Genomic DNA, 14738 nt, shown 5'->3' with positions numbered 1-14738 from the left:
AGCCTGAACAGGTAAAGGGAGAATATCCGGTCCTCCAATCTTTATTATGCTATTCGCATTCTCAATTTCTCATTCAAACCAGTGGATTTAACATTGTATTTGGCTGTGAAAATAAATAGCCATCGATTAACATCATTTTTTGGGGGAGGGGGAATTAGATACATAAATAAATACATACATAATTGAGATACGAGGACGAGGAAGAATTTAGGAGGCACCAATGGCGGAACTGTAGAACGAACTTGTTTGCCGGGGAAGCATTTGACCGTTGCAGCGCATCATCACGCAGGCTGATGCAAGCAGTTGAATGAGTGAGCTGTCAACTAAAGAATAAAACGGTATGCTGACCAGCAAGTAGCAACGTTCTTATGTATATACTTTTGACTATTCAGTTTATTTCATTAAAGTGTATTTAACGTATGCAACCTACTGTCAATCAATTAATCATAGACGACTTGCTTACCTATAGTACTAGACAACATATGTGTACACAAAGTGTATACATTTGTCACAAAATGCGGTAAAGGTAGCAGCATTGTTTTAGGCAGTACAATTCCTGTATTTAGAATTAGAGTTACCTCAACAGTGTTGATTAGCAGTGTAATGTGTAATAACAATACAATAAACTTAACTATGATGATTCTAGCTATAGCTAGCTATATGGCTTGCGTATGTTACCATATGGGGTCTCGGTCTCCCCAAGTCATCCCAAGAAAGCTATCTATAGGTTTATGAGGTGCACAGAATGAGATTTCTAAAAACATTTACTTCTTCTGTCTTGGTCAGTGTGAAGATGGCAGATTGTCAATGCGATGATGCAGGAGGCTTGACTCTGAGCCCAACCGAATTGTATGATAGACTGACAGAACAAGGAGACCAAGTCAGAACCTTAAAAACAGCTAAGGCTGATAAAGTAAGTAATTCTGATCATATTGACAAAATCCCTAAATCCATGACATTTGCATGTTCCTCCAAAAATAGTCACCAAAAACATGTCTCAGTGTCCCACTTATTTGACAGCAGTATTTTTGTTTTCAGGCTGATATCGATGCTGCCGTCCAAAGTCTGTTGAAGTTCAAACTCGACTACAAACGGATAACAGGTCAGGATTACAAAGCAGGATGTCCGCCCTCAGAAGATGCTGTTGCTCATGACAATGGGCCAACAGAAGATGGTGCTGATACAGTTGACCCGTGGAATGTGTCCACCAACAATGCCAAGGGAGTGGACTATGACAAACTGATAGGTACTAGGATTGTTAATGCTGCAGTGTGTGTGTGTGTGTGTGTGTGTGTGTGTGTGTGTGTGTGTGTGTGTGTAATGTATTTTTACAAAATAGGAACATACAGTGCTGCTGTATGTAGAATTATTACTAGTTACAATATGTGTCTGATATTCTAGTACTATATCTTTCCTTAGTCAGGTTTGGTAGCAGCAAAATAGAGAAGGAGTTGGTGGACAGACTGGAGGAGGTGGCCGGCCAGAAAGCACACCGCTTTCTGAGAAGAGGAATCTTTTTCTCTCACAGGTCAGCAACAGAGCCAATACTAATAAAGATTTCATCATTCTGACTCAGACCCTTCATCATGAGTCCGTAAATAGTAAATAGCAATAGTAATGCACAGATCTCTGTTTTGTCTCGCAGAGATATGAACCTGGTGCTGGATGCATACGAGAAGAACAAGTCCTTCTATCTATACACCGGCAGAGGACCCTCATCAGGAGCCATGCATGTTGGTCACCTCATCCCCTTCATCTTCACCAAGTGAGCCTAAACTCAAAGTTCATGAACTTTTGTACAGAGATGTTGGAAATCATATAACCACGTTATAGTGGTCAGGAGGTACACGCACATCCCAGTAAATTCAACGGGTGCTCGAACAAAAGAAATAAACTGAAAAAGGAGGAAGAAGTATGCACACCGTTTTAATAGCTCCCAAAAAAAACGTTAATTACCAGAGTGGAAAAACATACAACATACACTGTGGCCTGAATACTAGCAGTGCATAAGACAGGTATATATAAAGGTAGCAAAGTGGGCAGATACACATCAACACTAAGTGAACACACCCGGGGACATCGCCCCTATTGGTTTGATTTTGGCAATGGCAGTCAAAACAAATAAAGTATCCCTGTGTGGCCACCAGGGGAAAATAATCATCACGAAAATAGTATCCAAAGCCCATACACAAGACAAGACCAATAATAGATTAAAACTTATTACAGGAATGGTTTGATAATACACTCCTCGTTATGTGGGGCCAAAGTGTTCAAAGGATGAATGTGGAACATTTCTCGTTGTAGCAGGCGGCGCTCCTGACCTTTTCGATGCCTACATAACGGAATTGGCTAATGCTGTGGCCTGCCTGCTTAAAGTGCAGAGCCACTTATCTCTTGAGATACTGCAACCCCCCCTCCTGTCTTGTTCTAGGTGGCTGCAGGATGTGTTCGACATCCCCCTGGTTATCCAACTAACCGACGATGAGAAGTACCTGTGGAAGGACCTGACACTGGAGGAATGTCACCACTACGCAATGGAGAATGCAAAAGACATCATTGCCTGTGGCTTTGATGTCAACAAGACATTCATCTTCTCCGACCTGGACTATATGGGGTAAAGGCAAGCTCTTTCCTGTGTTTGGGGGGGTTAGCCGCCTTCTACCCAGACAGACAGGACTAGACCCCCCTGTGTTATCCCTGCTCATGCATCCTTCTCATCTTTTTCACGCCGTTTGCATGTCTGTTAATATCTCACTCATATTCTTCTCCCCAGTTCGTCACCAGAATTTTACCGCAATGTGGTGAAGATCCAGAAACATGTCACTTTCAACCAGGTCAAAGGGATCTTTGGCTTCACGGAAAGTGACTGCATAGGTAACATTATGACCTGAGAAGAGATACTTTAGTTTGTAGAGAGGAAGGAATTGCATTATTTTAATACTTTGGTGGAGTTTTAGTTCAGGCAACCACAGGTTAAATAAAAGACTGAAGTGATCATTTATCACATCAGTACATGTGTCATGTACTTGTTCTTCTTTAATTGATAGGCACTGAGTCTATACCCATTGCTATGGTATGCCTGTCTTATGCGATCCTTAATATTACATACAGTATTATTATTTTTGTGTCTCACCTTTCTATCCAGGAAAGATCAGTTTCCCAGCAATTCAGGCAGCTCCATCCTTCAGTAGCTCTTTCCCTCATATCTTCAAAGGCAAAAAGGATGTTCCTTGTCTTATCCCTTGTGCCATAGACCAGGTCAGTAATAAAATTTGTTTATTTAGTGGGCACAATATACAGCAATAATTAACCACTTAAACTTAAACCCTATATATAATGAATTGACGGGGGTCCCATTGGTGTCTACTTGGCCCCCTTCACCAAATGTCTTTGCTTAAACTTGCATAATGTTTGCGTATTATGACATCACTCTGTGATGAAAATGTTCATCTGCTGTCCCTGGTCAGTAAGGAATTGAATATGATTGAATCATTCGCATTACACTAGCAATATAATAACTCCACTAGTGCAATGACCGTTTGGGGTATAGCCGCCCGTTTGGAACACGAGCTATTTTGGAGCAGGACTGTTGTGGAGCACCATGCTTATTCACACTCTACATCTGTCTTCATCAATACACCCACCAAGTGTGAAGTTGATCAGATGATCGGTTCTCAAGATCTGCGAAAGACAGAGATTTCTGGAATGTAAAAATAGATATATTTATTACTGATGAAGTTAAGTTAAACTTGAAACAACCTGTCTTTCCATGTTTCCAGGACCCCTACTTCAGAATGACCCGTGATGTAGCCCCCAGGATCGGCTATACAAAACCAGCCTTGCTGCACTCCACCTTCTTTCCTGCCCTGCAGGGGGCTCAGACAAAGATGAGCGCCAGTGACCCCAACTCCTCCATTTTCCTCACTGACACACCCAAGCAGATCAAGAACAAGGTGATGCATAGCCTCGGTCCCAGCCTTACTCATCTGCGAAGAGAAAAGCCTGGTCACGACCTAAAGCAGTGTAGTGGCGGAAGTGTCAGATGTATTTCCCGGGAATCGGGATACGAGATTTTTCGACTAATTACAATATTCACAGTGAATGTAAACAGATTTGTAAAGCGTCAAAGTCATTTCCTTGAGTGGTACTTACACCGATACACTCTACACAACATAGGTCTTGCCCAGCATGGGTGATGCATGGAGACATCAGGAGACATTCATTGAATTTGTGTGTTTATTGAACACTACAGATTTGGTCATTTTTAACTTGACTCATTGACCTAAAACCTAAGGCAGTTTTATGAAAGACACCCTAAAACCTGAGGTCTTTCTGAGAAACTTCACAGAATTAAATCCGGAAATCTGGAAAAGTACAGAAAAAGACTAAACTACAAGGAGACATGCACGCATTACCGGCTTCAGAGATAAAGTAATGATGCCGCGGCACTGTGACAGTGTAACAGAAGTAATATGGCCAAGGTAGCCATTCTAAAATGGGTTACGTTAAAGCATGTATTTGAACATGAATGAAAATTAAATGGATCAACATGGGAATGAACAATGCCTACAATACAGTATATTGCTACATCAACAGTGGGTTAACATTTCTAACTGAATAATGACCTGGCTATGTTGCTATGGCTCATAGGTAAACAAGCATGCGTTCTCCGGAGGAAAGGACACACTGGAGGAACACCGGAAGCATGGCGGTAACCCAGATGTAGACGTGTCCTTCATGTACCTGACCTTCTTCCTGGAAGACGATGAACAGCTGGAGAAGATCAGACAGGTGAGAAAAAGGGGAACTATAAGGAACTGACACACTGCAAGCGTCATCAAATGTACCCATTGTTCATGACGGCGGTAGCCACAATGGAGGCAACAAGTGGAAGCATAGATCTTTTTTAGCATGGCTCTTAATTTTTAGTGTCAATGCTCAGCACAGACCAGAGAGTGAGAAGGAGAAGAGAGTAAATGGAATGACAAAGCACAGTGCAGACACCCAGCATGCGTGCGTGGCTGCGTGCATTTGCGTGTGCATATTTTGCTACAGGGAGCAAGGAGGGATAAAACAGACGGCAGGTACAAGGGCTCAATGCAGAACGTAGCCAAATCGAGAGACGCTTGACGCTTCCAACGTGAATATCAGGAACACTCGCATCAATGATGCTTTCACTGTGTCAGAGCCTACTTCTTGTACATACTTAAGAATTGGTGCTTTCATAATTCATTGCCCTGGGCCTATAACTTTCCTGTCTCTCCCCACCTTCTCATAGGACTATACCAGTGGAGCCCTGCTAACAGGGGAGTTGAAAAAACTTTTGATTGACACTCTGCAGCCAATAATTACCGAACACCAACTGAAAAGGAAAGAAGTGACAGATGAAATGGTCAAGCAGTTCATGACCCCCAGGGCGTTGAACTTCTAGCCTGTTATAGAATGTCGACTGTTAAGTTTTATCTTCTGGTCAGTAGCAATGACAATACCAATGTGGCAATGTTGACTCAAAGATGGCGCTGTTTTAACTTGATTTGCCGATGGTTTCTCAGATTGAATTCCATGTACAGTACATAGAGCTAACCATTACACAAATGTACACTTATTGCCGGAAACACTAATTAATGTGTCAAATTAAATTGACTGTAAATGTTTCCATTAAGTGTTCTTATTTCATTTTATGCTGGGACCAATACAGTATCCAACTCTCCAATTAGTACATTTGAACATCAAAGTGATTACTTACCGGTATTACAATGCACCATATGGGCTTCCGATTAAAGAGCACATGTGGTTGCTTTTTTAGCCATTGTGACTTTCACCCAATACACAGAAAATAGGTGATATTGGACCATCATCAACGAGCCAACACATTTCGTCCTATTACAAAGTCGAGTGTCAAATTATTCCAGTTACAAAAAGGATCAGGACAGGAATATCAATACTACGACTACAATGAATAGACATATCCTAGACACATTCTGTAGTCTGTACAGTTATGTTATGAAGTATTCAGTTATGTTTTTCTGTATAATTGTTTGAAGTCTTTGTTCACTTTTAGTAAATATGAAATTACTTCTAATATTGGCAAGAAAATATTAGCTGATTGACCTGCTAAAATTTAAATAATGGCCGTTGAATTGGCCTGTAACCTTGCCCACATATGGAGACGACTGACATCACTGCTGTTAAGTTTAAGTTAGGGGCGGCGGTGCCTCAGGGTCAGGGGTAGGATGGCTGGATGGTAACCGCAAGCGCAAGGTTGCCAGTTCGAACCCGGGCTCCCCAGAGTTAGTGTCAGGATTTAGAAGACATTTATTTTGTAGAATCGTTCCCAGGTAAAAATGGGTTAAATAAGTATGTTTCTATATGAATGGTCAACTTGTGTAATGTGACAGCCCTACATACTGTATATAGAGGGATACTACAGCGATAGATGAGGTTCTGAGGTCCGACACAAAGCAGTTCAGTCTGCTGGCTGACCCACTGTATACCCTCAAGTGTCCTGGAGCAGGTTTCCACTGCCATCGGTGTATGAATGTGTGTGTGAATGGCATTCACCCAATCTATGTAAAGCGCCTTGGATAAAGGCGCTATATAATTTTTTTTGAAAAAGTTTGAGATTGATTGATTGAATATCTAACAGTTTGCAAATGGTACGATTATACAATGGTGCATGATGGATAAGACAAAAACTTGTTTCCATTGTGGTTCTGTCTAATCAATTAATTGAGATTGTTATTTTCCAGAAGCGATTACTTTACAAAAGGTCTGTCATTCAGAATTTATCAGAAATAGTGTTTGTTCATGAGCTGGTGTACTGGGCTCTCACTGAGTCCAATGCATTCCACCGAACTTCTGGGTGTAGTTTGGCTCCCATGGTGTGACGAATATGCCATCTGGAATTGCATGATAGCGATGACGTCAGTACCATGGTTGGGATTGTGGCCTATCTGCGCGTTGTCTCGCATTGTCACTGATTATGATGGGTTGTTACCATGGTAACGCCTTGTTCATGATTTTTGTTGATGTTGACAAATTTGGCTTATAAAAGTAACATTCACAGCAAAGAACACAATGGTAATATTTCGTCATCATGATAGGAATAATAAAGTTATCCTCACTCTGCCAAAGAGGTCTTAAACCTGTCAGTATCCTGACCAGACCACTAGCTGCTGTAACACATCAATATCAACAGAAACCGTCATATCTTCTCACAGCAAGGATCCATGCTTCACACCCTGTCTATGCAGACTCTGATTCCGAAGTAGCCCTGAAACATGACAGCTCCAAAGCCGCCTCATTGCACTGGACAGCAGAGCGAGGTGTTAGCATCTTGTTGCTGGCTATGGGGCCTGTCGCTTACCTTTACCCCACACCCGTGATGGACTACGCATTATCTGCTGCTCTCACTCTGCATGGACACTGGGGTATCAGCCAGGTTTTAACAGATTATGTTCATGGATCCACAAAGATCAGGATGGCCAACATCGGTCTCTTTCTCCTGTCCTCCATCACCTTCACCGGCCTCTGCTACTTCAACTACAATGACGTGGGCATTTGCAAAGCCATCGCCCTGTTGTGGAGCAAATGAATGTCACACAACACACACAGAGGCTCTCCACCTGTGTGAAGTCTACAGCACAGAGACCTGGACCCCGGGTCAGTGTGGCAAGAAGGGGGAGAGAAGTGTTGTGAGAAGCATCCCTCACAATGTGGACAAGACGCCCTGTGTTCAAGGTCTTTTAGAAATATGGGAAAGTCCTGAATGTCAATGTTGTCATAATCAAAATATAACAAATAAAGATCTCTGTAATCACTCTGTGGGCCCATTCTGCCACCATAGTTTGACACCACTGGTCTATTCTAGACCACCCAACGTGCAAGGATGTCTTGATTATGTATGTTCTCTTTCCCATTGTAAATTGCAAGCTTCTTTGGCAAATGGGTGAAGTTATTGAAACATCTGAATTATGTCTATATATAAATTATATATATAATTGCATTGCAATGAACATCAATAATGGCGTTTCGGTGAAAAAATAATTAATTAAAATATGTTGTATTATTGCAACTTTGGGTGTTACAGGATATGTGGACGAGCAAATGGGATATTTCTGTCCTATAACTGCTCCCAAACCATCTTTATCCGTGGCAGAAATATGACAACGCTCCAACTGATTTCACTGAGGGCTTTTTATTTCTCCAAAGTGACAACCGTGAAAAACTGTAACAAAAACATAATATACCTTTAAATACAATGAAACAGTGAAATATGAACGTCCTTGTCAGCCAAACAAACAATAAAATGTACACAAACAAACACAAACAATGGCACTATAACTTTTACAGACAAACAAAACAATTGGGAACGTACCGTATGCGCCTTCTGCACCGATTATTCAGGAGTTCAGTTAAGTTCTTTCATATTCTATTATTTTCTTTTATCTTATCTTGTCATGTCAGACTCTCTGACATGAGAGAGCTCCTCTCTGCAGCTCTGCTCTTTTTGTTCTGATCTGACATGCCCAAGACCCACAGGTGCTTTAAATAGGTAATCAGAGCAGGTGAGCCCAATTCAACCTGCCCAGGAACCAGACAGACCACAAAACAGAGCACAGTAGATGGCACCATATCACCATGCATTTACCATTATGTACCCAAATAAACCTACAAAATGTTCACATATACATTTTCAGAAATGTGAGCAATAAAATAGAATAGAAACTAGAAATAGAAAAATAGAAATAGAAAATACAAAATACCCATTGCTGGGACAGTTACATGTCCTACACAAATTAATTCCATTAACAATGAAGCAAATGACATATTTTTATGCCCGACATCAGAATGAGTCAGATTTCTGTATGTGTCTCTCTGTGTCCCTTTATTCCTATGGAGTGTTAGGCATGCTACGTATATGGAGTGTTGGGATGTCAGAACAGGCCAGCTTATGGAGTTCTGTCAGGCATGCCCAAATATGGAGCGTTGTGAGGTCAGATCAGGCCAGCTTATGCAGTTCTGTGTCAGGCATGCCCAAATATGGAGCATTATGAGGTCAGAACAGGCCAGCTCAGGCCATGCAACTCCATATATGGACCCTGGGCAGGGGCCCGGTCGAGAGCCCGGGCAGATCCCTTTTTGGGGCGGTTCTGAACAACCGTGGTTCCAACCAACTCGACACCGGGCACTGCACTCACTGTGGAACGCGTTTGTCAAGTTTGAAGTCAATGGGGCTAACGGTTCTCTTATGTGGATTACAGACACACAGAGACTTGGTGCATTTATAGTTATCTATGTCATGTTGTACAATGATAAGAACGCCCCTCACTTCACTCGGGTGTGATTTTCTTTCGAGAAAATAGACATGTTATCTAGCATCATGTCAATGTGGAATGCCATTAGCTCATTAGAATGCTGATTGTTGAACATGTGTGGGCAGGAAGATGCAGCAGAAGCTTCCTCTCACTGGAGAAGCTCAGCTATAACAATGTGACATCACAGGGAGGGTAGACATATACGGTACACTCAAAGCCACACTTTGGTGAGTTGGACTTTTAATGTTTGTTTAGAGCACTAAACGTGACGTCATGTGGCAGCCAAGTCTATGGACTTTTAATGTTTGTTTAGAGCACTAAACGTGAAGTCATGTGGCAGCCGACACCTCTAATATAGTGAGGCTGGCTATGTCATTGACCATACTATGTCTACATACGAGTAAGACGCGCAAACGCGGGAAGCGAACGCAGATCGTGAATTGCAATAACAATTAGAACAAATGACGAATTAGTGAGAAGTGTGAGTCCCCAAAGCAGCTCCATATATGGGCACAAGTTGGACCACGCCATCACACTCATGTCACCATGACTCAGCCATAACCATATAAGGAGTCCCCAAAGCAGCTCCATATATGGGCACAAAAGCGTGACACACAGACACACGGACGGACACACAGACATGATCTGCTAGGTCTCATAGTAAGTGCTCATTGATTCGCAATCACTGCGTTCGCAATTATGTAGACATAGCATTCTATAGTGTTTCATTGTACATATGTTCTACTGTTAGACGGATGTTAGGTTCTTTTCTATTTGATGTATTACCTTGTGTTGTTCTTGCTTACAGTAAATCGCTCTGGATTATGAGTACATTTGGTTAGATTTTGTACATTCTCAGAGTTAACACAGATTTCACAGTGTGCATACTAGTGTTTAGGTGCTGCTAGATTGGATGGCTTGCTGTTGAAAGTTCTGTGGTGGAGTGAAGTCAGACGGCCTACGGTTCTCAGTGAAGCCGTAGAATTTCCTCAAGGCCACACGAGCTGCTTCTTCTTCCGCAACCAGAACAGTCTCTCCTGGACCCTGACCCAGAAGCTTCTTATCACTATACAGTCCCACAAAGTAGAGTGGGAGAACTGTGCTGGCTCCAGCAGACCTGATGAGACGGGGCTCTGGAAGAGGAAGGTTCTGCCGTGCAAGTTCCTCCACCAGCAAGGCCATTGGGTCAACCACCATCCACATATCAAACACGTCCTTCCCTATCAGCTGGGTGGCCAGGAAATCCCGGAGGAAAAATCCGGCTTGCTCTGCTCCACTGCTCTGCTGGAGTGCTCCAATTACAGCCATGAAGGTTGAATATAGCACGACATCAGGGACAGGAAACTCTGCACTCATGGTGAGCTCTTCAATGCCCAGGTTCCTCGCCACATGGCATATGACTGCAGAACCGGTCAGATGACTTACAATAGCAGTCAAACCCTCATTTGGCAGGCTTGGGAAGCTGGCCTTGCTCCAGTCACTCAGGAAGCTTTGAGTGAAACCTAGACCCTGTCCACTCAACTGAACATTGTCCTCGAGGACGAGAGCGGTTGTTTCTGTGTCCAACTCCATGCCTAAGGCTTGTCTTCTCTGTTGCTCCGACTGCACATAGCACGGACTGACAAAGGCCGCCTTCAGAAGCTCCAAAGAGAATCTTTCGTGAAGACGGATGCTGAAAGCTTGGACCTCTGCATGGTAATCCCAGTTAGGCTGCTGAAAGCGTGGTTTGGGAGGTGGAGGTCCTTCAAGCTTTAACTTTCTTGCCATGATGCTGGTATATGCCTTCATCCATCGCTTCTTTTCTCTGATCTGCGTGAATGAAACCTTTCTACAAACATGTTGGTAATGAATACCTAATGTTCTGTTGTGTATTGGCGCCCAGACATATAGGCATTATACAGTAGGCATATAGATATATAGATAGATAGAGGTGGGGACACACTCTGGGATAGATATGTGAAGAGACCCAGTACTCTGACTGCCTCCAACTAAAACAGCTGGAGGAACTCAAAGTGGGCATGCAGAGGGATCATTCCACAAACCAAGCCACCCTTCCCCCTCAGAGGTAGAACAGAAGTTAGTAGCCTACTATGTTAAGGTGGTTTCATCATGTCATGAAGACACATAATAATACACCTGTATTTGCATCCACAAACACAATGTCATATGGAGTATGTGCTGCACAGGTGAGAGACTTTACATTGAGATATATGGAGTTATATTCTTATGAGCATTGAGTGATACTCAGGGACATGAGCCAGGAGGCTTGTACATAAGAGGGTCTATTATGGCCAGGGTCATACAGGTCAGAGAGCCGGAGGAGATGAGGACAAAGCTGAGTTTGGGCGAGGTGACTCAGGCAGTTTGGACCCATATATCATAGCCTTATGTCCGGACTGGGGTTCAGCACCAGGGCATGAGAGTCGTTAGGAATAAGAGCACACATACCTCTGAACACACAATAACACCAATGAAAGTCTACTCACATGCACGTACATGCACTAAGTGGAACTGGACAATTGAATGTATATATAAGCTGAGCATCGTGGTGAGAACTCACTTGCGAGGATGTATCCCACCTGGCATGTCATATGATTCGGCTAATCTGAATAAACTATGCAATTGGAAACTAAGGGATGTGCCTGGATTCTCAATCTGTTCTACTGACACCTGCAAGGTATAGTCTCCACCATTATGGCATTATCCATATTTAATTTACTACAAATCTGGCGAGCTAGCTGCGGACGATTTCAGCCTGTTTTTTTAATTTTTTTTGGGGGGGAGACCTGGTGAGTTGACTCACTGCGTTTCCAGGAACAGGTTAACGGAAAGAACCTACGTTGATTTGGCGTCGGTTGCATAATGGTGAGAGTATTACTAAACTGCGGGCAGTGAGAGTCCATGATTAATAATAATAATAATAATTATTAATTATTATTATTAATAATAATGATTACCTACTCTATTTCTGGGAATCGCAGTTGCCAGAGATAAAGTAGATTGATATAAAATTGTAAAACTAATTGAAAGTGAAATTGAATTAAATTAAATGGAATGATATAAAATATAAAACTAAAATAAAAAGTGAAAACTGAAATGTGATGACACGGGGTTTCCCGGATCTGTGCGATGTTGTGCCGACTGCGCTGGAGTCATTTAAGTCCATATTAAGTCGAGCGGTGAATAATCTACTGCAAACCTGTTTTGGTTATACAGGCTTATCTGGGAAATACCCCATGTTGTCCAAAAAAGACTTGCTAGGAACGTGTTGAATGCGATCATGTTTATACGACTTTTATATACGTTCATTGTACAGTGTATTTGGATTATTTGTAAGGGCCGCATCGTTCTGGGGTGTGTTTATGTGTTTATGTGACATGAACGTCAGCTTTGGGTGACGGGAGCGGGGGCTCACTGGATAATATCGGTGGGTAGCCTACACCGAGTTGACACGGAATGAATGGTGCGTGAGGCTGTTATTTGTTAATTTTGAGATGTATTTTTATTTGTTTCATTTATACTGTACAATGAACTGGTTTGACATGATTGATGGTATGTCTGCAGTGGCGGCCACAAGCTTAATTATTACGTTTTGGGAATAATTAGGGACGTGGGATTGCGTCTTGGTTGGTAACGATCATTCTGGAGTATGATCGCGGGGAGACTGTCCTATTAAACGGAGTAATAATTCGCGACTATATACCTGTGGGGCAGCGCATGAGGGTGGCAAAGAATATTCGAATGTTAAAACTGAATATGTAAACAGAAGCGGGTTACATAGAATTAAGGCTTTGATCTCACCCCATGTGAAAAAATCATCCCATTATATAACTATGTAGGCAGGTAACGTGAGAGCCTTGGGAGGTGTATAGAGACACCAGGTACAGATTGGTACCAGTTAATTATGATGGATGTGATGAAAATGGTTGGATTAAAATTGAATTTGCAACGATAGGGTAGGTTGTTTTTGTTGTATGTTGTCAAAAGTGTGGTCGATCTGTCTGCCTTTCTGTGGGCTGTGTCTCTGTCTATTTTGGCTGTGTGTGTGCGTAAGTGTGGAACGGTGACGACAATTCCTGTCAGCCTCCGTCATTTAATTATTTATTTGTTTTCTTATTTGGGATACTCGTATCTAGACCGAGTGTCTCAATGTCTGGATCCTTGTGTGTATAGGCTATGCTCAACAAGTGGGTCACACGGCCCTGCGTGGATTTATCTAATGATGATCCGACCCTAAGTGTCTTATTTTTATTTTTCCTTTTTTGTTTCGCTGCACTCAATCTATCTCTCTTGGATGCGATTTTTTAAGTTTTGTTTTGTTTATACTGCGACTGTTGATCGGTTGTTGTATGGTTGTGGGCTGGTGTATTGAATAATTGGCCTATGTTAGTTGGGAGAGGAGTGTATAGAGGAGTATGGTCCACAGACTCCGCATGCGCGCTGCAGGGGAGAGTAGAAATACTCGATTACTTGTTGCTGCATGCATGTGTCTGTTTGTTTGAGCTAGCTGTGCGTGTGTGTGTTTGTCTTAAATGAAGTGTATGTCCGTGAGGGTTTGACCTAAAAGGGAGACAAATTGTCTTGCCTAAATTCGTAGCTACTAATAAGGGAGGTTATAATCCTCGCCAGTCGCCTTGTGGGTCCCGTTGCTAATTGAATTTTGGGACTAGTTATTAGGAGTTTAATAATTCGGAAATAGGCTGAATGAAGGACTGGAATTAATGGATTAAGAAATAAATTGGAAAAATACCTAAACTTAGGTAAGAGAAATACATTTACGGTTATTATAGAAAGCACTAAAAATGTGTAATATGTTATAATGATCGTGGGGTTGTTTAATTAATTGCGAGCCTGTTTAATAGTGCTCGATACAAAACTGGGGACTGTCTGTGTTATAGGAGTCATTGTTATTTCAACACTGGCGGTGTTACATTATTTGCATATCGATTGCGCGCTGCGGTCTGGTAGTCAAATTAATATGATTGGAAAACTTGAAAAAGAGCCGACTACAATACTATAGTTGGAAGCTAAATTGTGGCGATTGACTGCTGTCTTTCTGAGCGAACGACAATGAGTCATTTATTGGTGCCACGTTGTGTGTGATTCGGGTTATCTAAATTCCGTGAACAATGCATATTGGCAGCTCGGGCGATATAAACTAAAAGTTTGTGGCTGTGTGTTAATATTGGCTATTACACAGTACACATTATAACGGGATATCAACAAACTACGTCATCACGCCTTCACGTTCACGCCAACGATCTTGGTTGGTTTACAAATGATCACGTGATCACGATCCTCCATTCTGTTCCGAAGGATCCACCAGGATCCGCCATTTTGTGCCTGGTGGCTGGTGATCGCGCGGCACCGTACTACGTCAATTGTAACACAGACGCTTGCACCCATGAAGAGAGGTGCAGG

General features: G+C 42.3%; 2 protein-coding genes across 2 annotated transcripts in view; one reads left to right on the top strand and one right to left on the bottom strand.

Annotated features, from left to right (window-relative positions):
* The first annotated feature begins 207 nt into the window (after positions 1-207).
* On the top strand, positions 208-5654 carry wars1 (tryptophanyl-tRNA synthetase 1). Its single transcript, XM_080783878.1, has 11 exons — positions 208-338; positions 787-913; positions 1039-1246; positions 1420-1528; positions 1646-1765; positions 2432-2614; positions 2774-2874; positions 3146-3258; positions 3780-3953; positions 4651-4791; positions 5279-5654. The coding sequence occupies exons 2-11, from the start codon at positions 794-796 to the stop codon at positions 5429-5431; spliced, it is 1422 nt and encodes a 473-aa protein (XP_080640004.1). The 5' UTR covers positions 208-338; positions 787-793; the 3' UTR covers positions 5432-5654.
* Positions 5655-10211: 4557 nt separating this feature from the next.
* The window catches only part of LOC308329868 (large ribosomal subunit protein mL44-like), a gene marked incomplete at both ends in the record, with an annotated part of 38425 nt that continues 33898 nt past the window's right edge, over positions 10212-14738 (bottom strand). The window contains one exon of the mRNA XM_080784370.1: positions 10212-11178. Coding sequence (XP_080640496.1) covers positions 10212-11178 — 967 coding nt within the window. The remainder of the gene's footprint in view (positions 11179-14738) is intronic.

The sequence above is a fragment of the Protomyctophum bolini genome (genome assembly GCF_963924005.1).
Source record: "Protomyctophum bolini genome assembly, chromosome: 15".
Taxonomy (NCBI): Eukaryota; Metazoa; Chordata; class Actinopteri; order Myctophiformes; family Myctophidae; genus Protomyctophum; species Protomyctophum bolini.
The sequence above is the reverse complement of the archived record's forward strand: the minus strand, read 5'-3'. Positions and strand labels throughout refer to the sequence as shown.